The 24692-nt window shown below is 39.1% G+C and overlaps 1 protein-coding gene across 1 annotated transcript in view; it reads left to right on the top strand.

The window, feature by feature from the left end:
• Window positions 1–23957, top strand: part of prkci (protein kinase C, iota) — a 28340-nt gene extending 4383 nt beyond the window's left edge. Inside the window, exons 2-18 of the mRNA XM_044036131.1 lie at window positions 5476–5597; window positions 9639–9728; window positions 11442–11492; window positions 12297–12382; window positions 12744–12881; window positions 13019–13076; window positions 14316–14371; window positions 15331–15504; window positions 16964–17061; window positions 17792–17878; window positions 17980–18115; window positions 18248–18335; window positions 20394–20519; window positions 20970–21049; window positions 21373–21462; window positions 23220–23335; window positions 23421–23957. Coding sequence (XP_043892066.1) covers window positions 5476–5597; window positions 9639–9728; window positions 11442–11492; window positions 12297–12382; window positions 12744–12881; window positions 13019–13076; window positions 14316–14371; window positions 15331–15504; window positions 16964–17061; window positions 17792–17878; window positions 17980–18115; window positions 18248–18335; window positions 20394–20519; window positions 20970–21049; window positions 21373–21462; window positions 23220–23335; window positions 23421–23508 — 1684 coding nt within the window. The 3' untranslated portion in view covers window positions 23509–23957. The remainder of the gene's footprint in view (window positions 1–5475; window positions 5598–9638; window positions 9729–11441; window positions 11493–12296; window positions 12383–12743; window positions 12882–13018; window positions 13077–14315; window positions 14372–15330; window positions 15505–16963; window positions 17062–17791; window positions 17879–17979; window positions 18116–18247; window positions 18336–20393; window positions 20520–20969; window positions 21050–21372; window positions 21463–23219; window positions 23336–23420) is intronic.
• Window positions 23958–24692: the final 735 nt, after the last annotated feature.

Genomic DNA, 24692 nt, shown 5'->3' with positions numbered 1-24692 from the left:
GCCACTTCCTCCCTGTTACTCACCAGTGATAAGCTGCACAATCCATCCACGTTCGTCACTCTGAAGAATCATGCATCTTATTTTCCTTTTGTCCCTACAAGTCACCACGTTTTAGATTATATTCCAGTTTCTTTTCACCTGAATCCATTGTCTGTCAATTTTATTGTTGGATAAAAAAAATAATATTATGCAACACAGAAGTGCTTAAACTGCTTAGTTAAAATCATTATACTTCAGCTAATATTAATTAAGTTTTTTAATTTGCAATTACTTAGTCTGTGCAATGTCTGTTGATGGTGAGGATTCTCCCGTCTATTAATTAATTTATTTTCCAAACAACAATTCAAAACCTAGAGGCTTCCATTTTAATTTCATAGAACTTAAAATGACAAAGTAATCAATGACTTTTGGTATATCAAGGTTTTTCTTCATGTATTAACTTATGTATGCAATGACCACATTTTACCACCAGTAGATTTGAGGAAACGAAAGGGCCAAAAGTCATGATTATTAGTTTTATTATTATTGTTAATTAGACTCTTGTTAATAGCTGTAATGAAGAATGATAATTTCTTTAATCTATAATGTATATATAATTAGGGCAGGCACTTACATTCTTATTTAAAGATTTGTTTTTAATTGCCTTTGAATTTCATCTATCAGCAATAAAAAATATATAAATATATTTTTATCACTTGGTCTCTGTCACTTTCCTGTAACTATGGAAGCTCCTCTTTCATGAGCCTGTATCTGTGTCACGATTAATGTTTTTCAAAGCACCTGAGACATGGGTTAACTTTAACTACAGCATCGACACAGTGTCTAATGAACACCCACAGCTCAGGTCCACATACACGTGACATTGTTAAAGTCAACTGCTGGCATTATTAAGCTGCCACTCTCACTTGTGTCTTTAGGACCTTTTCTGGCGTAAACACTGACCATGTCAACACCAGTAGTCGGTCATGGAGACCAAAACCTGGTCCTGGTTCTGAGCAACTGGTTTGGGGCTAAGATTTGAATTGTAGTTAGGTTAAGGCTATGGCTAGTCATTAACTGGTTAAGATTAAGGTGTGTGTATGTCTATTTGTTCACTTCATGCACTTTATTTTTCGATGTTATCAGGGCTGCAAGAGGAAGTTGAGCAGCCATTTTGTTTCTAGAGGACATATCCGACTGTAGGAATGTTTTTGCCAACACACACATATGCACTCACACAGAGCCAATGATTAACACCAGTATGATTGGAGGAAGGGTGAGAAAATAGAGGGAGGATGGTGCAGTAGGCATCAGTCTGAGCTTTGTGTCAGTTTATTTTTGCACACAAAGCTGTATTCATTCTTCATGTGTGTAGTTTCAGAGAGTTGAATACCAGGAGGAAGCCTCACTCTTTAGATGCTCATCATGAATGTGAAACTGAAACGTGTGCTAATAAATCACAGACAGCACAGTATGTTTATGTGTGCACCCTACAGTGACCTCATACACTATACGCTGTCCTTGGACTTGTGCAGTAGATGACCTTGAAGGTGTGCATTGTTTCCTCTGCGTGTTGGCCTTTTATCATCTTGCTATCAAGCTCTCAAGTTGATGAAAATCTGGGTCCATTTTTGATGATGGCAGTAAAGCGAGTAAGATGTACTTGTCCTTGTGGGGTCGCTCCCTGGCTGGTGGGACATCACCCCTCTTTATCTCCGTTTAACTCCTGTCTTTGCCGTGCTCTCCTTGTTTTTACCACCCCGCTTGCGCTCGATCATAAAGCGGAGCTTAGACTCCTGTCGCCTGAAGACCTGTAAAAGCTCCAGTCTACGTTCTCCATCCCCCACCTTGGGTTGTAAACATCACTGATGCTGACCACATGGTGAGGAGCAGGCGACATCAATCCTAGCGCTGCTGTGAAATGATGATGGACTGATGGTCACATCCACGGGGATCAAAGCTCTTTCTTTTTCGCCTTATCTCATGTCTCATCATACTGTTTGAGTGTTTGTGCTTATGTCTGAGCTGAAGAGGCAGTGAGTAATGTATTGAAAGCTCTGTGCCTTTTTTCTGCTCTTCAGGGAAGTAATCGAGTGTGGTGATGGACAGTGAGTCCTGGGCTGTCTTCAGACTGCAGGCAGATTTGATTTTTGTCCTGAAATCAGATCTTTTCTGTAGACTGTCTGCACTGTTCATTGCAAGTAAACAAATCTAATTTGTGTGTGTCCAGACATAACCAATCTATCTGTATGCATGGCTTTGGTAACTGCGTAGACGTACCCACATTTGTGGCATGGTTTGCAGGAAAAATGGAGGTGTGTCATCTCGCTCTCCAAACAATTGCCCTGTCAGGTCAAGCTGCAGAACCCCTCTGTCTCACAAGACAAAAACCTGGCGTTGGCAACGGAGGAGGCACAGCTTTCATCACAGGTTTTAATGCTGTCATTGTGTGTAGCATTAAGGCTGCTTTTACACTGCAAGTCTTATAAGTTGCAGATTTTTTTTGGATGACCTGCTTACAATTTCTTTCAAAGGTGTTAAATTAGTCCTTGCTTGAAAAGCTGAAGAGGCATGAGTCCTTCATTGCACAGGTTGAAGGAGAGTCGTGTGATAGTAGATAGTGTACATGTGTATTTATGTCATTCACCACTGTCTTGTTTGTGAAAGTGGAATATCTGATCTCTATACTTTCCAATTCAATTTCATGATGATATCTGAATCCATGTGCTTTTTACCTGCTTACACTGTCATGGGTCATATCTAATTTGTGCCACATGGAAGGTAAAGATCAGAATTGGTTGACTCTCACCATTCAGTGAGTTTAAATGCCGCTAAAGAGTAGGGCTGAGCGATTTTATATAAATATCAAATTGTGATTATTTTGACTGAAATTGTATGAGACAAAGATGTTTTCTTCAGTCTGTAGAATATGATGTGTATAATGTTTAATCTAAAATGGTCATTTGACACACATTTTGGCTTTAAGAAATACTGCGCCTACTGCGATTTGAAAATTGCAGAAGGCCATGTAGCAATTTTTATTAAATTTCCATTAATTGTTCAGCTTCACCAAAGAGAAGGGCTGAAGAGAGGATGCTGCACGATTTGAATTGCATTTCAAACCACTTCTGTGTGTGGTTTTTATCACATCATTTTTCTGGATAGAATGTGGATATGCATAAAATCAGATTAGTTTTAGCGCATTCTGAGCAATCTTTAATTGCTGTCACAATTGCTGTTTAGAATCCATTCTCTTTTAGTTTGTCTGTCTCTGTGTCCAGACCATCCTCACTCCTTTTGTACTCATTCTCGTTTCTGCTTTTGCTCAGTTTGTCACACCCGCACTCTGTATAGATGAATTAACAGAATTGTGACGGACTGCTGCGAGACTGTGACTCACAAATAGCAGAGTTTTTTGGCATCGAACTGTAGTGTTCTCCAAAGATCTCCTTTAAATGCATCAATAAGAGGGAATGGGTCAGAATGTTTCATTGTGGAAAAGTTAGTATACTAGTAAGTGTTATTAGTATATATACTAAAAACATAACATTTAAATTAAGGTACAGAAAACGTTTTCTCAAATGTGTAGATTTTCTTTCTTTCTCTTTTTTTTTTTTATAGACGAGGTAGAAACCAAGCCTATTCAAATGGCGGTTCGTGGGCCTCATCACTGTCTCTCCTATATAAATAACCACTGTAGCACTGACCATGAATTCGGCACTCCTAGAAGGTTTGAAAGCGCTGATGGTTCTTATATATTCTGCACTCACATCATAATATGAAGTTATCTTATTTCAAAGATAAAGAAATATGTTGTTGCTAATGTTGTACAGGTTAGGGTTCATTCCTTTGAGTTTCAAATGTGACAAATATTTAATTTAAAATAGTTACAGCTAATACTGAACACTTTTTTTTATACACTTTAAGGTGTGGAAAGGACAGGTGTGAGCGTGTACCTCATTGTCATTGCTTGTACCTCCAATTCTGTTCAGCTACTGTTCTTTTATTATTTTCAATGCACTTTTTGATGTACCTTCCATACATTTGTGCTGGTTTGATTTTTTGTTTTTTAGTGTGTTGGTAATATATCTTAATTGTCTAATAAAGATTATGAAAAGAAAAGCATACACAGATTTGGAGATTAGTTCTGAAGAACTTGTGGAAAATATTAAATTGTCTGGACATACATTTTTAACCAACCTTTAAATAACATTCTAACATTACTTTTTAAAGTTTTCACCAGACATGCAACAATAAAAAGAACTCCGGGTTCTCTGGTTTCCTCCCACAGTTCAAAAACATGCAGAGCTTAATTGGACACTCTAAATTGACTGCAGGTGTGAATGTGAGAGTGAATGCTTGTCCAATTTATTTGCCCTCACGATGGACTGCTGACCCTGCCTTTCACCCTACGTCAGCTGGGATTGGCTCCAGTGTTCCTGCGCCCCAAATATCGAGGATACATCGGTAGGCGATGAACGAATGAAGGAGTGCACTGTCAACTGTGTAACCTTATATAGAGCTTCGGGCACCAGTGCTGGTGTCAGGCCATCAAAGTTCACTGCGCCCCTAAATTCCACAGAGATCAAGCAATATAGTGCACATCTTAACAGACTGAATATATCTGACCTTGACTTTTCACAAGAATGGAAACCGCTGGAGCAGACATTAACTAATCAACAACTTCAACTTGATAAACTGGCCACCATCCTACTCTGGAAATGGTTAGGTATTGCAATGATGGCATGTAGAATAAACTTTTTTTTAGCATTTCCAGGCACAACAGCTATCCACCATCTTCACTTTTTAAGAATACACCCGGTAAAGAGTTGCCTGACAGATTTGAACTTAAATGGCGTTGATTTGATTGTGACTGTTGTGTGATGGGATTGTGTGACAGCTACGAGAGCTCCATAGAAGAGCTGTGACTAACGATTATTTTCATAATCGATTAATCAAGTAATTGTTTGGTCCACAAAATGTCAGAAAACGTTAAAAAAATTTTGATCAGTGTTTGTCAAACCTGGAAATTATGTTCTTGAGTGTCTTGTTTTGTCCACGAACCAAAATGATTAATTTCTTTGTTATATGGAGCAATGAAACGGAGAATATATTCACATTCAAGAAGCTAAAACAATTAGAAATCTTGTTTTAATAATGAAAAAAGCTACAGATAGATTATCAAAATAGTTGACGATTAATTTAGTATTCGATTAATAATCGATTAATCAAGTAATTGTTTCAGCTCTACTCCATTGGCACTTGTGTGTTTCAAGAGAAATATTTTTTTCATAAGATGGTGGTTGTTCTATAATTAGAACTTGATAGGTGAGACTGTTGCTGTGTGTGTGTATATATGTGTACATATATATATATTGTTTTCAAGGAAGCATTTGTTGCTTTGCAATATGTAATAGCCTATCTTTTCATTTGGTTACTGGTTTATGATTCTGTCTCATTTAAGTCAAATAGTCAAATAGTCTGCCTTTTTTGCAGGGACATCATGATTACACATTTTGAACCATCCATCTCATACGAGGGTCTGTATGGAGAAGTGAAGGACATGTGCTCTATGGACAACGACCAGCTCTTCACCATGAAGTGGATCGACGAGGAAGGTACAACTCACTTACTGCCTTTTCTTTTTAACTTGTTCCTCAGGCAGGAGAAGCTAATAAAAATACACCGAAAAATAAATAAATAAATAAAATTAATTTGATGATTGCTACCACATCTTGAAGTGAATTGGTACTCATGCTCATGTCAACACCTTAAAACTGTCTTTTCATTGTCAGTAAAGAAAGTGCTCAGTCCCCCCACCGCCACCTCCTAGTCTCTTGCTGTCAGCCAGTTAGTCAGGCAGCAGTAATAGTGTCATAGGAAAGATGGAGTTGTTAGATTGCTCTGCTCAGGATAAGGTCATTCTGCCCAAACTCATTAGGCTCAGATCAGCTCCCACTGGTTGCCACCCACATACAGTCACTACAGTCATTAGTCTGCCTGAGAAAGAAAAGCTGCTTGATGGTTGTAATGAAGTACTCATGTCAGTGATAGGATGTCTCCCACTCACTTTTCCATATTAAGTGCTCACTGTCAGCCCGAATGGCCGGACATTAAAATATTTCCAGCTTATTATTTATGTCACCGTCTCAATACTGTCAATTTTTATTACGGTGTAACTACATTTATTATGGAGTGCACAGCAGGTCTGAACATTTGATTGTTTTCAAACCTCAATAGCCATTTGAAACAATGCAATTAGCGAGTCAAAATCTGCTATTAAATCATATCATGGATTAATGAATAGATAGAAAGTTAGATATATGCATTGTCTGTTCCAAAAAGTAAAAGCAATTCTTTTTGTTACACTTTCGTTTTAGAAAGAGTTTGTTCCTTATGACTTACTAAAATAATCCACATTAAAACCCTTAAATGTATTTAGTAAGAGTTGCTGAGTGTTGCGTATTCTAGAGGAAAAACGGGCCATAAGCTTGCAAATATATTTAAAAATAAACATTTGTATTCTGCGTAGAGCTTCAAATGATAAATTCGATGTAGGTATTGATTATGAATTATTTTTCAAATAAAAATGACAGAAATACCAGAGAGACAATCTCTTTGTCTCTCTTGTTAAAGCCCATAGGAGACAAATCCAGGAGAATCCGCTCAGGTTTTTGTCGTATCAGCTTTTTATCCACATGGAACAACCGTTTTGGGATCACTGAACACCATATTTTTGTAAAACGGGTCCCAGAGTGGGTTTCATGTGGATAGTGGCATTTCTCGAAATGATGCTGTGTTATGGAAAACTTTTTAAGAAAGGAAAAGGTAAAAGATTGTGTTGGAAAAGCTCTCTTTCCATGTGGATAAGGCCTTATTAAAATATTATCTGATCGTATAGACACACACACAATGTGCTTAGGCTGATAACACAAACGACTGCAATCTTTGGTATCTTTATGGAACACACCCATTAAACATTTACCGTGCTGGTGGAAAATTTAAGTGAACTCTTTGATTTAAAACTGGCTGAATACCTCTTGGCAACAATAACCTCTAACAAGCATTTTCTGTAGCTGGGGATAAGATCTGCAAAACATTCATGAGGATGTCTACTGTGGGTCATTTCACAGCACCTCCGAGTCAAGGTTTTCTCTGCATCTACTTTGATGTTCAGGGCATCTGTCTGTCTGCATCACTCACCTTCTCCTGAGCAAAACAGCCTCCCTGACGTAATCTGTTAGATATTGACAGGAAACCTAGGAAGGAATTTTTCCTCCCTGTGATGATGGTGAACTGTTCAGGCCTGGAGACAAAGGCACAGCAACCCCATGTCATGCTGCTTCCTTCACCTCCTTAAAAACAAACAAACAAACAATGCATTACTTTTTCTTGTCCATTAATCCATTTTTGAGTGACTACCACGATAATTCCTTTTTTCTCATTTCAAATGTACTGACTCGCACCCACACACATTTTTCAACATTATATTAGGTAACATCATACTTTCAGTGGTTAGACAAATATGTTTAAATGTCATGCCGACCTACTGTTTGAGCCACTGTTTATACTATGCTATAAAAATGTTGGCCTGAGGAATGAAAATCAGTCTTCACATAGTTATCTGCATGCGTAAATAAAATGTTACCTGATCTCTTAAATGTCATGTATGTGAGGTGGAGCCTGTTCGTGTCATGTGCCGGGTCTCAAACTGGGTTTTCATATGTAAAATGTAAAATACCTGCAAAAAAATGAAAAGAGGAGAAAAGGAAAGCCAGTAAAATTAGAAATAAGTAATATGTAGTCAAATGAAAGCAATTACTTAAATTTTTTTTATCTGCTGATTCATAATAAATTGTTACAGATAACAGATTCCAAAAGCAATGTTTTTTACTGGCGCTTTTCCACTACACAGTTCCAGCCCAACTCTGCATGGCATGACTGTACTCAGTTTGTTTGCTTTTCCATTAGGGATAGTATCTAGTAACTGGTACTTTTTTAGTACCTGCTCTGAGCGCGACTTCCGACACAGAAATCAAACCGAACAATGCCCATCTGTAGATCAGTTTAGAAGACTTAAAAATCCTGAAAACAAGCGTTAATCTCCAACATTTAGCAAGGACATTTCTAAAATCTCAATATTTAACAAAGGAGTCTGGTGTGTTTAGCAACAGCACTGCTGAGAGCCGGTGATCACGAGCCACATCACAACCCCTTCTTCAACCCCCGTATTTTAGTTCAGTGACCGTGTCAGTCGGAGTCTGCGCTCCAGTCATGCAGGAAGTACTGAACTAATAGTATTAATTAACTGATTCTAATGATTCAGTTACACAGAAAATAACTGCTTCACTAGTCACTCCTTTTGTGTGTGTCGCATATAAAAAGACGTCACAGCAGTTCCATGCAGCCTATGATGTCTCCACCCACTTTGAGGAGGTACTGTAGTAATGGAAAAAGAGTCAAGTTGTGCTGGAACTGTATAGTGGAAAAGTGCCATATGTACGGAACATCAAATCTACATATCATACCTTTTGTTTTAATGGGTGCAGTTCTTATTGATCCTCTTATACACTGCCTGGCCAAAAAAAGTCGCCACCTGGATTTAACTAAGCAAATAGGTAACGGGTTGCTGTAGTTGGTCAGGTCTAGATTCAGCAACGTTATGTGCCAAAGAATGAGGTCAGCTGACTACCTGAATATAATGAATGACTAGATTATTCCATCAATGCATTTTTTTCTTCCCTGATGACATGGGCATATTCTAAGATGATAATGCCAGGATTCATCAGGCTCAAATTGTGAAAGAGTGGTTCAGGGAGCATGAGACTTCAGTTTCACACATGGATTGGCCACCACAGAGTCCAGACCTTAACCCCATTGAGAATCTTTGGGATGTGTTGGGGAAGGCTTTGCTCAGTGGCTCGACTCTCCCATCATCAATGCAAGATCTTGGTGAAAAATGAATGCAACACTGGACGGAAATAAATCTTGTGACATTGCAGTAGCTTATGGAAACAGTGCCACAGTGAATGAGTGCCGTAATCAAAGCTAAAGGCGGTCCAACGGTGTGACCCTTTTTTTAAGGTGGTGACTTTTCTGTGCTGTATAAATACATTTTACCTTGACCTAAACCATTATTTAGTTCCCAGCTACCTGCAAATTAATTGTTTCACTTTTAGCTAATTGATATATCGACTAGTTGTTGCTGTAGATACAGAGCATGTCCTTTTGACTGCACTGTCAACTCAATGTACTGCAGTACAGGGATTCTCCATCCTGGTTGTTGTGCCAGATTGTTGTGGAGAGAAAAAAAGACTGTTAACTGTTTTTACCATTGATTTCAATAGACCAGAACAGTTTACTGCTGCAGGTTAAGACAACTGCAGACACTGTAACCTCCAGAAAGAACGGGTAGATTGTTGTCACATGCCTGAGTTTGGTTGGTCGTGGCTTCAAAGGGCTGGGAACCACTTCTGTAGTTATACATTGAATATGACATGGTTGACAAAATTGTGTAATTGCAAGTTTTGCAGGAACACATGTTGAGTGAATAATGTAAAAGATGTCTCTTGGTTTTCTTTCTTCCTCTCATGTCTCCTAGTAACCTGGTTTCTTGTATCTGAATGTGATGAATAACATAGTCTGTCCTCTGCTGTCAGGTGACCCCTGCACTGTGTCGTCTCAACTGGAGCTGGAGGAAGCACTACGTCTCTATGAACTCAACAAAGACTCTGAGCTCATTATCCACGGTGAGCCTGCTGCTTTTCACATGGACTATTTATAACATGATATGTAGAGTTTGGGCTTTAACCATTAGGATGTTCTCGCTACTGTAGTCAGTAAGGGGTGATTCATAATTTGGACAGTAAGAGGTCCAGATAAGAAGTCTTTTTTATCTCTGGCTCTTTGCTCTATCCAGAAGGGGGAGATGAAGAGGAGACAAAGTATTTAATAAAAAAAATCCCAGATAGTATAGTCTATTACCCGGTATATAATATGGACTGTATATGGATACATTCTATGAGTACCGTGTGTATGTTTATGGGTTTGAATTAAATATATTTTTATTTGTACTGGTTTTTAAATTTAATATTATATGTAATGTAACATAAATGTTTTTTAATACAATGTATTATACCATTTGTTACTGGCTGCTCTAGACATCAGTTAAATATTGATATTTATTACATAGAAGGAAAATGATCCACGAAATAAACGCTACCTCAGTATAAACTAAATTATATATTTTTTAAAAACATAGTATAGCCTGATATATCACTAATTATAAACAAATGACAGGATACAAAAGATGTGGTTTACTTAGTGTGGAACCTTTTTTCTGTCTGAAAACATTATTTTATTTTATTTTGTTTTTCTAACCGTGACAAGCCACAAAAATGCAAATGACGTATTTAGATTTGTTTTGTCTTCAACACAACAATCTCTTGGTATAGTGATAAAACTCTGCTGCCTTCTTTGAACTTCATTCTGCATTAACATCTAAAACATGCAGCTTGATGTACGTATGTTGTGTACAACAAAGAAGCCTCAGACCTGGTTAATGTTGCACTGACCCATGTAAACAACATTATTTCCTCTACTGACATCCATCAGTGTGTCCTTGTGAGCCAGTTCACTTTCCTGTCTGAGCTCAGCTCATTTGACAAATAGTTGGATATCTTCATGGACTGCTGGTCAAGGCTAACTGGGTTGTATGTGGGATTGTACAACATTTGATTGACAGTCTCTCTGTGCATGCGTGCGTGCGTGCGTGCGTGCGTGCGTGCGTGCATGTGTAACTTTTCTGGTATGAACACTGACCTTGTCAGGACCAAGAGTCCCCATAGAGACCAAAACCTGGTCCACTTAACCAGTACCTAATTTCTGAGGAACTGGCTTTGTTTTGGCGGTCAGTGCAGTGTCCTCAGAAGGATATCTGTGTGCGTGCATGTGTATGTGTGTAAGCATTCAACCTGGGGCTTGCCATGATGGGGGCTGTGTGCTTAATGTAAAGTTTTAATCACGTCAGAGGTGAGGGGTCAAAAGTACAGTGAATGCCTGATGCCAGCGTGATGGCAGACAGCGAAGGGAGGGAGCGCAGGGTTGAATAGAGGATGTGAAGGTGCCGCAGGGGGTCGCTAGGTCTGCTTGTTAACGAGCTTGTCGGCTGGGGCACATGCGTTGCCTATGACTCACCCTGCCCCCCAGTCTGATTCAGTCTGTCTATGTCTTTTACACACGCACTCTTTATTGGCTTTAACTTTGAGCCTTTTCCTTCATCTTTATTTGTTTTTGCCGCTCATGACGAACATGAGTGAATGCCGTCATGAGCCCCTCCAGGCAACAGGTTGTCGTGAGAGGAAGTGAAACACAAACTGAAACAGACAAACACCCACATCAGACAATTTAATGATGACTTACATATTTTCTAAATGTGTGATATTTTTTTTTGTCTCTCTCAGTGTTTCCATGTATACCAGAGAAACCTGGCATGCCCTGTCCAGGAGAAGACAGTGAGTAAAAACATTTACTTGTTTAATTAAGCACAAGTGTGAACTTAAGAATCCGACATTTTAACTTTAAATTCGAGTCACCTTTGTTGATTCAGTTCAAACCTATGGGCCTCGCATAAGGGTCATTGAACTGTACCTTAAATCAATGACCTTAAAAGAATATCAAATCATATATGTATATGTGTTTGTGCATTTATATACAGTGTATAATGTTTGTTTGTTTGTTTGTTTTTATTTATTGTTGGTTTGTTTTTGTTTTTTGTTATTATATATAATTTGTGATTATTAGTTTGTTATCACTTTTATATAGTTAGATGATGTTTTTGTATGTTAATTTTGTGTTTTCTTTTAAATATTGTCAAATTTCAACATTATTTAGGTTGAGGCTTCAAATAAGCCCACTAGGCTTTCTGCCTCTTCCTGCACTGTATGTTACTTTGTATTCTTTGTCAATCTTGTATTTTTTCTTTTAAACTATGCAAAATAAAATAAATAAAAAATAAAATATATATGTACATGTATATATACATATATGTACATATTTATATATGTACTGTATATAGATTTATATACATTACAATTACAAATATAAATAATAAAATATCAATACAAATATTAAATTCTATTTTTATATATGTACTTATATACAGTGTATATATTTTTTACACTGAATATTTTTACACAATGAAAAAAAATCCTATTGTAGGAACAAGTATCTTCATCACTTGGCTCCAAAATTAAATTCTACACATGCAAAATCACACAAATGTACACAGATGAAGCCCTCTTTTTTCCCCTCTTCAGAATCCATATATCGGCGAGGAGCTCGGCGCTGGAGGAAGCTTTATTATGCCAGTGGTCACGCCTTTCAGGCCAAACGCTTCAACAGGGTGAGACGCGACACCGAATTTATTCACACTCTTTGCTTTAAATATTTAGTTTCTGTAGATTTAATGTTTTGAGGGTTTTTTTATGTTGCTAAATCATTATAATGTGTAAAATGTGAGAAGTAGGTTAATCTTCCCATATACCTCCATTTAGATACTGTTCTAAATTCTATATATGCAGTATGCATTTTAAATCTTACATGTGAAATACTATCCCTTAGTAATCTCTCTGTGCACAGATTTATTAAATAAGATTTCATTGTAGACCTGCAGGAGTACACACTGTGGTTCTGCTGCTCTTCAGCATTACCTATTATGAGCCTATTTGTGCTGATGATTTTTCTCAATCCATCTCCCTGAGCAGCGAGCACATTGTGCCATCTGCACAGACAGAATCTGGGGTCTGGGTAGACAAGGCTACAAATGCATCAACTGCAAACTGCTGGTGCACAAGAAATGCCATAAACTGGTGACAGTGGAGTGTGGCAGACCAATGTTCCAGGTGAGGTGCTGTGAACAAATGACACACTCACTAAGCATGATGGTGTGAAGGGGCGTATTACTGTTCTAATACAGACCCTTCAACATTGTTGTCTGTTTTTATGCTGCATAGACTAAATGTTGAATGTTGTCGTTTAGGAACCAATCATGCAAGGCCATCCACCATCCAGTCAATTAGACCAAAGTGAACAGCCAGGTAAGCACACACATGCCAGTGTAGAACTCAGATGTCAAACACAGTGCAGTGTATGGTTGGTTTGGGAATGGATGCACTTCTGAAACATCAGTGCACATTTTAGTTTTGGGTCTTTTTAATTAGGCTCCTAAATGTCTGTTGAAAACCCATTCCCGGTGTTTTTAACATTCCTAAAAAAACAAAACCTGCCAAATATTGTAATGCATTTTTTGTTTTTCCTTAAATCCTTTTAAAAAGATTCAAATCTAAACTCTTTTAGCCCATCTCTTAGGACATATTGTCTGTGGCTGCGGCTGACATCCGAGCCACTTTATTCTTTTGGGAATATTAAAAACCAGATGCCCAAGATCCACATGTATAGTGAATAAAAAGGTCCCAAACAGTCAGATTTGAGTTTGCTGTAGATGTAACGAGTGTTTTCAGTTGATGTCGTGTGCTAGTGCATATTGACAGCAGCAGCAGTGTGGTGTGTGGGGGATTGAGTGAGGGAAGGAAAACTAACACTTTTATTGAAAGATCATGTCATGTTGTTCAAGTGTGTCTCCTTGATGTATTATTTATAATTGTTTTTGAACGACAGAGGAATAATATGACACAGATCACACTTGTTAGTGAGTATATTGTTGTATACTGTATATACAAGGTTAAATCGCTTGAGCTCAAGGGTTTGCCCGCCTAGCTTTGTTCCACACAGACCACTAACTACTCGGTTCCATTTGGTTTTACCTTTTACACCAGACTTAAGTCTCGTCAGGTGATTGAGAGTCTGCCTGGAATGACCAAAGCTTAGAATCCTTGTTACTGTTGTTGAGGGATTCTGCTAAAAAAAAACCTGCGTAGTTGTAGGATAACATTATGGAGCCATGACTAGAGTGGTAATTATCTGATTGCATCTGCTTAATGAGTTTCCGTCGGATGATGTTTAAACTGGAGTTACTTGTAATGCAAGAAGACTCATCAATCTACAGTGGCCACAATTTCTTTTAGAATTTATCTACGAAATAGTTTCTGAACATTATTAATGCTTGTCATTTTAAATATTCTTGTTTGTTATAACAAGCATGTATTTTCTTTTCTAACCAAAGAGAAAGAAATCACTTTAGCCCTGCAGGGCTGTGAACAAAGCATCAGACTGTCTCTCATCTACCTTCTCTCACCACTCTTATTATCTCCCCCGCCTCTCCCTCTCCTTCTGTGTGTCTCTCACTCTGTCTGTCACGTTCTCCTCTCGTCTCTCAGGGCCTCAGAATAAAGACTCCAGAGAAAGCTTGACTTACGATGGAGAGGAGAAGGAGGTGAGCGAGAAGTCTTTTTCAAACACCCATGTACTGCATGACTCACCGACTGTCAGCCTGTCAAACTGACAAGATGGATATATGTGTGTGCGCGGGTGAATATTTATAGAATGTGTTGCCTGTTTGTGTTAGGAGGAGGAAGAATGGGATCACCTGTAATTGGAAGCAGGTTTTATCTGCTTTTTGTTTTTGTCGTGCATTTGGGTTAATCCTCCTCTACCTGCTGTGAATGTGTGATATACCAAGCGTGCAGGTGCAGGCACTTGTGCAGTACTGTGGGTATTGATTTCCTTCAGCGGAGCTAATAAAATAACCTTTTATCAAAGCTCTTAACACCAAAAGGCTGATTAATGGCCCAGTGTGTAATTTGGGTTTGGAATGGGGGTTTGTCGAACGAAGCAGCAGAGCCACAGATGGATAAAGAATGGATTGAGTTGGACACAGATGGACGGAGATAAAAAAGAGCAAGCTAAATGATCTTATCTACGGTTCCATGTCTGACTCTGGGGAAGGTGGGTTGACATGTGAAAGGAGGATAGATGGATAACTACTGGAAATGGCTCACTGCAGAACAGATTACAGGAGAGGAGGGATAAGAGGGGAAGATAGGTGAGGAAGTAGTGAAGGGGTAGTTGGGTTTACAGAGTAGTAGTAGTAGTATTGTAATACAGAGAGTGCTTCATGTAATGGAGGCATCATAATGGTGTTTAATAAAGACAGGAAAGTCATTATCGAGATTTATTTTCAAGAGGTGGAGCTCTGAGCTGCCAAAATCTAATTTACAAAATCACCCATAGGAAATCACTGGCCTGCCCAAACCAAATCACCACCCATATCACTTGTTCAATGAAAAAATGATGTTGAGAAAGATTGATGGGCTTAAATGTTGGGTGACAAATTTGACTTGTTTACCGTTTGTACAACACTCGTTTTTTTCCCCCTCCATCACTGCCACACAGGCACGGAGCAGTAGAACGGGGAAATCGCCTTCGAGTCTGGGCCTGGCAGACTTCGACCTGCTGAGGGTGATCGGCAGAGGCAGCTACGCCAAGGTGCTGCTGGTGCAGCTGAAGAAGACCGAGCGCATCTACGCCATGAAGGTGGTCAAGAAGGAGCTGGTCAATGACGATGAGGTAAACCACACCATTTTTGGTACATGAGTATTCTAAAACTTAAAACTTAACACCCTCTTAAAGGTGCAGTGTGTAACATTTAAGGTGTTATGTTGGCGTAAGTGTATAATCGCTCATCTGGTTTTAGTGGCCTCCTATCTACTATAGGAAAAGGCCTTGCCACAATCTTGGGCTGCCATGGAGCTTCATGGATATACCAGCCAGAATGTCTGTTCTGTGCAGAGACTATATATAAGAAGTGATCGCAGTCTTCCAGTTGAAGCTAAACAGGAAGTAAGAGTACCCTCTATAGCCACACGACCTGTGGGAGAATGAGCTTTGCTCTCATTTGATTTGCAGTGTCGGTAAACTTTTTCCTGACAAGTTAGTGGTCTCAATAGCTAATATCTGTCTTCTTCATTTGTCAATTTTGGAAACTACAAATTAAAGCAACACGAATACGAGATGAGCGGACACCAGTGTGACAGCATTTACTATCCAGTAGGTCCTTGGTTGCAGGTCATGTCTGTAAATTTCAGTTTGCAAAATGTAAACATGGCACAAATCTTGAGGCTTCAAAACACAAGTTAGATTCATGTGGGTGACGTCACAACTCTGTTTGTTACAATATGTAGTCTTAGATTAGATGTCACATGTTCTTGTACATTGGACTTTTAAGGACTAACTATCATAGTTGCAATTACTTTTCTGTTCAGCAACTTGTCCGTTAATTAACAACTTCAGCTACAGATGTGTAAGCGAATCAGGAACTAGGTACATTTTTACTTGTAATGTGATAACAGCATCCGTCATCTATCAAACGGTTTAAAGATGTTTACTCATGTGAAACTGTGTAAGTCTATACTGTGCGACAACACATCTATTGAGATATGAGAGGGTTAGTTAGAGGTGCAGTCGTCACTCTTTTATTACTGCTGTGCATAATGTAATTATCACAGTCAATGCAGGCTCTTATTCATAGCACAATGAAGATTGGTGATCGTGTGTCTCACGCAGAGTTAAGTTGACAGTCCTCTTTAAAGCCATCAGTCTTCCCAAGAAGGTGTAGATAAACCATCATGTCTTCACAAATTGATCGGGGTGAACACACATATCAGCACAGCCTGCGGCAATGAGAGTAGTTAGCCTTGATTAGATGCACTTAGGGTGATTGACAAATTCACAAGTGCCTGTCGATCAATGACCAAGTGTTGCTGTCGCTGTCCTATCAACGTGAGCAGCATCTACGTCCAGACATATTATCAACCAAGCCATCAATAGAGGCCTGCTGCTCTTGCTGCCTCTGTTGGCTCAGCCTTTTTCTCCTGCAGCCGCCCACCGGACACAAGGAAACCTCAGGCTCTGTAGCATGGTCGATTGCACTCTGTGCTTATTCAGCTTTTATATGTTCAAGGGTATGATGTCAAAATGATCGCTGATTGATGATGTTTGGGTGTGTCTTTGTGTGTTTCTCTTCCAGGACATCGACTGGGTCCAAACAGAAAAGCATGTCTTTGAGCAGGCTTCTAATCATCCCTTCTTGGTGGGCCTCCACTCCTGTTTCCAGACAGAGAGCAGGTGATAAGCATTTACCCTCCTGTTAAAGTCACATGGTTTCTTCACAGCTTCAGTGAGTTGGCCAGAATGTGGTAAAAATAGTAAGATAATTAAAATAAGACCACCCACATTCTTTTAAAAAGTAAAAAAATAAATAAACGTCATTCTACATTGCTGTTTTGCTCCATGTTGTAAAAACACATTTGGTTGGATACATTTTTGCTAGGGTTTTTAATATGTGTGGATATTTGACACCTGTAAAAAGAGACAAACCATAGAAATAGAACATGATTAGTACATTTATCTTTAGTTTTTTTTATAGAAAAAATGTGTATGGTGATTAAAGGTTCAGTGTAAAAGAATTAGTGCTATCTTATGGTTCGACTGCAGATCCCAACAAGCAGACAACTCTTCAAGAGACCTACAGTGGCCTTCTCTTCACACTTTCCCCCTTAATTCTCTTCATTGATTCATTTCTTGGGCTTGGTTTTTATGTGGGCGGAGCCATTCTTCCTAAAGATTCCACTTTAAAATTTAAAACAGATGTACATTCATATTACTGTGGAAACATGGCAGTGCAACATCCTGTCCTGTAAAACAAGGCTCTCGTCTTTAAAGCCTAATAAACAATGTTTTGGAGTGTTTCTAATCTCTGCCAATAAACCCCCCCAAATGTCACATAGTGGATCTTAAAACAAATGACTAATTGTGAATAAAAGTAACGCTGGTCTTCCATCATCTTCTTTCACAGACTCTTTTTTGTTATTGAATATGTGAATGGTGGCGATCTCATGTTTCACATGCAGAGACAAAGGAAGCTCCCAGAAGAACATGCCAGGTAGAATCATTAAAAAGAATAAGACTGATGTCATGGCATTTCTCTTTGTGAGCATATGTGAGTCTAAAAATTGCCCCTGTCCATTTCCCCTTTTTTTCCAGATTCTACTCAGCGGAGATTAGTCTTGCTCTCAACTACCTCCATGAGCGGGGAATCATCTACAGAGACCTGAAACTGGACAATGTGCTGCTGGACTCGGAAGGACACATTAAACTTACAGACTATGGCATGTGCAAGGTGCGGTTTGCAGTTCACCGTAGGGCGCTCTGTGATATCATAGCGGATAAAGCACCGACACAGCTGCACAAGTGTCAGTTTACAGCGCAATTAGATGATCACACGTCTGATAATCCCTTTTTGTTTTTGCAGGAGGGCTTGAGACCAGGTGATACAACGAGCACTTTCTGTGGTACACCTAATTACATCGCCCCCGAAATACTCAGAGGGGAGGATTACGGTGAGCATTACAACACACAAGCACTTAACCAGAAATCCTACCTAATGAGTTGCTGTAAAGCAGAATATGAAGACGCTGCCTGCAGTGGCAGTTATGCATATAAGTGTGGTGGGTGCAATGCCACAATACCATATTTGTATGTATTTGAATTACTGTTCAAAATACATTTAGATACTATATAAAAAAAAATTAAGAACAACGAGGCAAAATTATGTAGAAAAAACATTGAAATAAAGAAATGAAAAAGATTTGAAGTAGCAACTAAAGATTATTTTCATAACTGATTAATCTGTAGATTATTTTCTCAATTAAGCGAGAAATCAGTTGTTTGGTCCATGAAATGCTGTTAAAAATATATCTATTCACATACAAGAAGCTGCAAAATCAGAGCTTGTTTTAATTATTTATATAGAAAATAAAGAATAAGAATAGTTGATGATTAATTTAATCAATCAGTAATCGATAATCATTGCAGTCTTGATCTGAGGCGAGGCATTGTCTAAATGAATGTTCCTTCTGCAGCAGCTTTATTCTAATGAGATTTTTCACCTGGATGAATGGATGTTGCATAAGATGCATATGGATGACAGTGTGATATTTTACAGCTGTTGCAAATGTTGGGTGTATTTGTGTAAACTCAGTGAAGCAGTTTCTACATCACAAGTGAGTGCTTCTCATCTACTAACACATCTATAACAACAAGCCAATAAAAATAGGAAAAAAAGAGCTCCCTGGTTACCAAAAAGTGGTATCATAGCAACAAGGTTCACTGTTCAAGGATCATACCAGTGTTTTTGCATGTTAACTTTTTTTTTCCTCCCCAAGTACAATAAGCCTTTTTTTTCTCCTCCAAAGTCGTCACATTGTGAAATGCTTCTGTTCTGTCATTGAAGATGCTGCCTTCTGTCACGCTAATGACATCATGGGCATGCATATGTCATTCATTTTGATGCACTATAATAATTTGACCCAGTGGTTCCACATCTAGAAAAAGAATCCAGCTTAAGTTTTCTTTTAATGAAAACGTAAAGTTGAAAACAGTTCATTTCATAAATAAAAAAAAAAAAACAACCTCTGTGTTCTGGTATTTAAATCCTTATTATAAAGATTTGTTTCGTAATTAGTCATTCATTATGTTGCGTTTGTCTTTTGGTTATTACCATGAGTATTAATTTCTTGTCTGTAAAGCAGTTGTCACTATAAAGTGCTATGTCTTTATTTAAGGGTCTAATTATTATTATTACATTAGAGCAGTAAAACAAATTTAATTACACACCTGTAACTGAATTTTCCTCGGCTCTTCTACACAGCCAATGATCATTTAAATTATTTAGCGTGCAGCAGCTGAAGGTGTTTCTGAGGTGGTGGGCGAGCAGCACCTTCCTGACCTAACAGCTGTCTTCAAGGTCACATGCTTATAACCCACCTGTTATTCTGTCCGTGGTTTGCTCTGTCTTTAGTTTGTTTATTTAAGGGAAGAGCACCAAAGTATCGTACTGGCTTTATTATGTTGCTCACCTGGTCTGCTGCGTCTCTGTGGCAGCTGAACGTCCGCTGCAGAGCTGTTGCTTACATACTGTAGGGTCTGCTTTAGAGAATTATGAACTATGCTTTTTAATACTCTAATTCTCTTCTGTATGAAGCTGTGCATTCTGCACATATTTCAAAATAAAGTTTTGTTTAATAAAAAAATAAAGAATGGAATCAAGGAACTGAAATGCCAGAGTGTGACGGATATAGATGTGGAAACTGGTGAAAGATTATTTTCTTCACTGTCTAATTTTGTGTGAGTGGCTTATAGAAAACAATAGCCACAAGATGCACCAGAGATGATGGTCTCATTCATGCAGTGTGGCTGCTCTAATCAGATAATCAGATATCCCCCTAAATGAAAAAGCAAGACATTCCACAATGCTGATGCCCTCCAAAAAACGGTTGTATTTACATTCCACAAATGGCTACGAAGTGTTGGGTATCGGAAGTGAAAATGGCAAAAATACATTGGTTTATTGTTGGTAATATAATCCTTAGTGTGTGTGTGTGTGTGTCTGTCTTCAGGGTTTAGTGTGGACTGGTGGGCGTTGGGTGTGCTGATGTTCGAGATGATGGCGGGCCGGTCGCCCTTCGACATTGTCGGGAATTCAGACAACCCAGATCAAAACACAGAAGACTACCTCTTCCAAGGTAACACACAGAGCTGAGATTTACAACTGGAGGGTTCAACAGCTCTGTGGAAGCATGTAACACCTTTGTATTAACACCTCTCTGGTGGCTATTTCTCTCAGTACTAGGTATATACCATCTGTTAGAGGGAGATGTGTGAATACGTGTGTGTTTTTCTCTTGTCACAGTACAGCGCATGACAAATGTGTCTTGGATAGATGGGAATTCAAACTTGCCGTTTACCACACGGCTACCACAGACTCAGATTTCAAAACAATTTATTATTATTAATTCTTCATGGAAACAATCTTCTCTGTACACCATGTTCAACGATGCCCCACAGGATTGGAGTCATAACTGCAGCAGTGTCAGTGCCGTCCTTTGTCATTTCAGCCTCTCGGGGCTTGTGTATCTCACTCTACTCTTTGTGTGTGTGCTCTCTTATCTCCCCTTCCCTTTAACCTCCTGCAGTTATATTGGAAAAACCGATCAGAATTCCCCGCTCGTTGTCAGTCAAAGCCGCCAGTGTCCTTAAGGGATTCCTCAATAAGGTAAGAAAGGGTCAGACAGGCAATCTCAAACAGGGCTGGCTCCTGATTGCCCTATTAGAAATGAGAATATTACAGCATCAGTCAGATTTAGGGTCTCACACACACACACAGCAATCCTTATTGATTCCATGTATTTGGACAGCCTAACCAAAGCCTTATTCCTAACCTTAACCATAACCAGTTAATGCCTCACTTTTAACCTAAGCCTAAGTACAATTCAGATCTTAGCCCTAAACCTAACCAGTTCCAAGAATACTAATACAAGTGTGCAATGTAGCTCCCTTCCATAACACTTCCTGTCCCCTTTCTTTCCCGTCATCCAGGATCCTAAGGAGCGTCTAGGCTGTCACCCTCAGACAGGCTTCGCCGACATAATGGGTCATCCATTCTTCCGAAACGTGGACTGGGATCTAGTGAGTCATCCATTTTCAGTCTCTCTTAATTACCTCATGATTTCTGTCCTCGTTTCTAATGAAAGGAATCACTGCTCGTTCCTGTCGGCTGCCAAATAAGTCAAAATCAATCGCACGTATTGATCCTGCAGAGAGAAAAAAACAGAAATTCTTTGAGACATGAGGTCACGTCCTTTCTCTCTCTCTCCCCCCCTTCCTCTCGGTCCCTCTCTCTGTCCCTGTAGGTGTAGACACTGTCAAAAGATGAGATTGAGAAGGAAATGATTGAAAGATAGAAAAGCAAACTGAGCTGAGGTTTCAGCTTCTGCATGTGCCTTTCCTGTCTTGTATTCATAGTCATCGAATGGTATAATTTTTTATATTTAATTTATTATTTAATTTAATAAGTCAAGCATCATTGTTAGTCCCTAACCATTCAATCATTTTGACTTTTTTTGTCTCTGTTGGTCAAGAAATATTGACTTTTTTTTCATGAAATGATCATGAATTCCATTAAGCTTTGATAAAGTTCAGTAGTCTCAGATTATTTTCTGAAGTTGTGGTTTGTGCAGCATTACGCACAATAATTATGGCTCATGACAAATTCTCCTAACAGAGATATGTACGACTATAAGTAGACAGTTTACGTCTGGTGTGATGACAAAATACAGACTCATTTTGCTTAAAACTAGCAAAACCACAATAAGAAGAAGGGTTTAAATGTCAGAGAAATTAACAAAACAGTAAGGCCAGTGATTTTGGTGGTATTTTGGCTGTCATGAATTATATTACAGTAGTTCATAAAAAGTGGATCCCCATATGAACAACTGCTCTAGTTTATTTACTCAAACTGGTTCAATTCGAGCTGCTTTTGAATCAAGATGTCAATCGAGAAAAGGTGAGCGTGGCTTATGGAACTTGATCACCTCTTACATGGCAGACAGACGGACATGACCTTAGCAAATGAGCAGACACACGCGCACAGGTGGATGACATGAAGGACAGACAGTCAGACTGACCTTCAGACAGACAGACAGGGATCATCGTGACTACTTTATTCCCTGTTTGGTCTGGAGCACAGACCCAGCTGTAGGTCAGAGTGTCTGGACGGATCGGCTTACACCTCTCCCTCCACCCCTCCACCCCTCCACCCTCTACTCTCTCTCTCTCACACACACACACAAAGGCTTGCCCTGTACTGCACCTGGTGACCTGCAGGGGGAGGAGTGTGTAGAGACACAAGTACCAGATCTCTCATACATGTTTTGTAGTCAAAGGAGAAGGTGTTGGTGACTCAGCTGTAGTATTATTGTGTGTTTGGGAACATTACCATTGCTAAGTGAATGTGGGACGTTCACTTCTTCATCTTTTATATTTTTATATATACTGTATATACCATATAATTTCCCATTTTTGCCATACTAGCGAAACCATTATTGAATTATTTCGTATTCTAATTAGAACATCTTTTATATTATTTGTGTTGTTACCAGACGTAAGAAATCGGAAATCTTTCAAATGGGAAGGTTGTGGGTTTGAATCCATGCTCCATTCGTCTACTTGCTGATGTGTCCTTGGGCAAGACACTAAACCCCCACATTGAAAATGTGCTGCTTATACCTGTCGATGTACTGTATGAATGTGTGAGAGAATGAGTGAATGGTAAAGCAGCTGTGAATGGTCATCAAGACTTAAATATAGTAAATATCCATATTGTGAAATCACAGTCAGGTTATAGTAGAAGACGCAGTCTGACGTCTGTGTGCTTGTTGTTCCAGCTGGAGCAGAAGCAGGTGGTCCCTCCATTTAAGCCCAACATCTCAGGGGAATTTGGACTGGACAACTTTGACGCCCAGTTCACTAACGAACCCATCCAGCTCACGCCCGATGACGAGTGAGTGTCTCCCCCTAGTCCCGCCCTCTTTCGTCATGTGTACTGTAACACTCGTGATTTTAAACATCCCTTTTGTCCACTGCAGGGACGTGGTCAGGAAGATCGACCAGTCCGAGTTCGAAGGCTTCGAGTACATCAACCCACTTCTGATGTCGGCGGAAGAGTGTGTGTGAGGGGACGTTGACGCTTGTGCTCGCGCACACACACACACATACCGCCCGCCCACACACCCACACACATACACCAACACACACACTCATCATGCCTGGTGTCTCAGTGTCCTGAAGCTGCATGGTTATGAGACAAGCAGACGTCATCAGCCGTCTGTTTGAGGGCCACACACATGCACAGTAGAACACTTATTTGCCAAAACCAGTCTCGCACTCTGCCATTTGTAACCACTTGCCCTTAAGCCTACCTTCTTTTCTTAATTATTTTTATATCACATGAATCTGCACTGATATCAGTTCTCTCCTCTGTATCAGTAGCCGACGAGGCTACGGAGATCTTTCATTGTTGCTGTATAGTGGACAGATGACCAGATCATCTTCTCCTTCCAGCTGGTGAGGTGTTTTCACTGCACATTTTATGTGCATGTACATAGACATAAAAATATATGAAATTATTATTAAGGATAACTCTTAGACAAGGCCTTTTTCTTTTCTTTTCTTTTTTTTAAAAAAATAGAGTCAAGCCACAATTGGACAAGCGAAAATCATCCTAAAGTAATTTTGGGTTAGCTTTGTCCCAACACTCTAGAAGAAAAAAGAGAATCACAATAGCATTTAACATACAAATCTATATATTTTTCTCATGTTTTATTTAACAACATTGCAATTGGTGTATGTGTTGTTCAGACGGAACCAAAAAGAGGGTTCAGGCTTTGTTGTTGAGACAAAACAGAGGGAGTCCAGGTCGAGTCTCCTGTCCCAGAATGAAGGAATTTAAACCGCAGTACACGACTAACACTAATCAAGAGTTGACACTCTCAAAACTGTGAATGAAAGAGCTCACTGTGCCAGGAAAACGAGCTGGAAGAGAAGCACGCGATACCTGAACGCTGGAGCGCAGGCTGTAGTCTGGCTGTGCGGAGCATACGTTAAATAAACATTCACACAGGACCAAAAACAGAGCATTTTTTCTGAAAAATGTCTTTGCTGGTACGTATTAGAAGGTACAGTGTATATATGACACGTGCTGTCCTCACTCATAGAATTTATATATTCTTTTTTTTAATACTCTGCCTTTCTGAAAGTTATGATCTGTTATATTTTTTGTACTTTCCATTCCATGTATGTTTTTTTTTTTATTGTAAATCAAAAAATGCTAAGTGATAGTTGAAACGAGCTCAGTTAGA

The sequence above is a fragment of the Solea senegalensis genome, linkage group LG1, assembly GCF_019176455.1.
Source record: "Solea senegalensis isolate Sse05_10M linkage group LG1, IFAPA_SoseM_1, whole genome shotgun sequence".
Lineage (NCBI taxonomy): Eukaryota > Metazoa > Chordata > Actinopteri > Pleuronectiformes > Soleidae > Solea > Solea senegalensis.
This window is presented reverse-complemented; position numbering and strand designations above follow the sequence as displayed.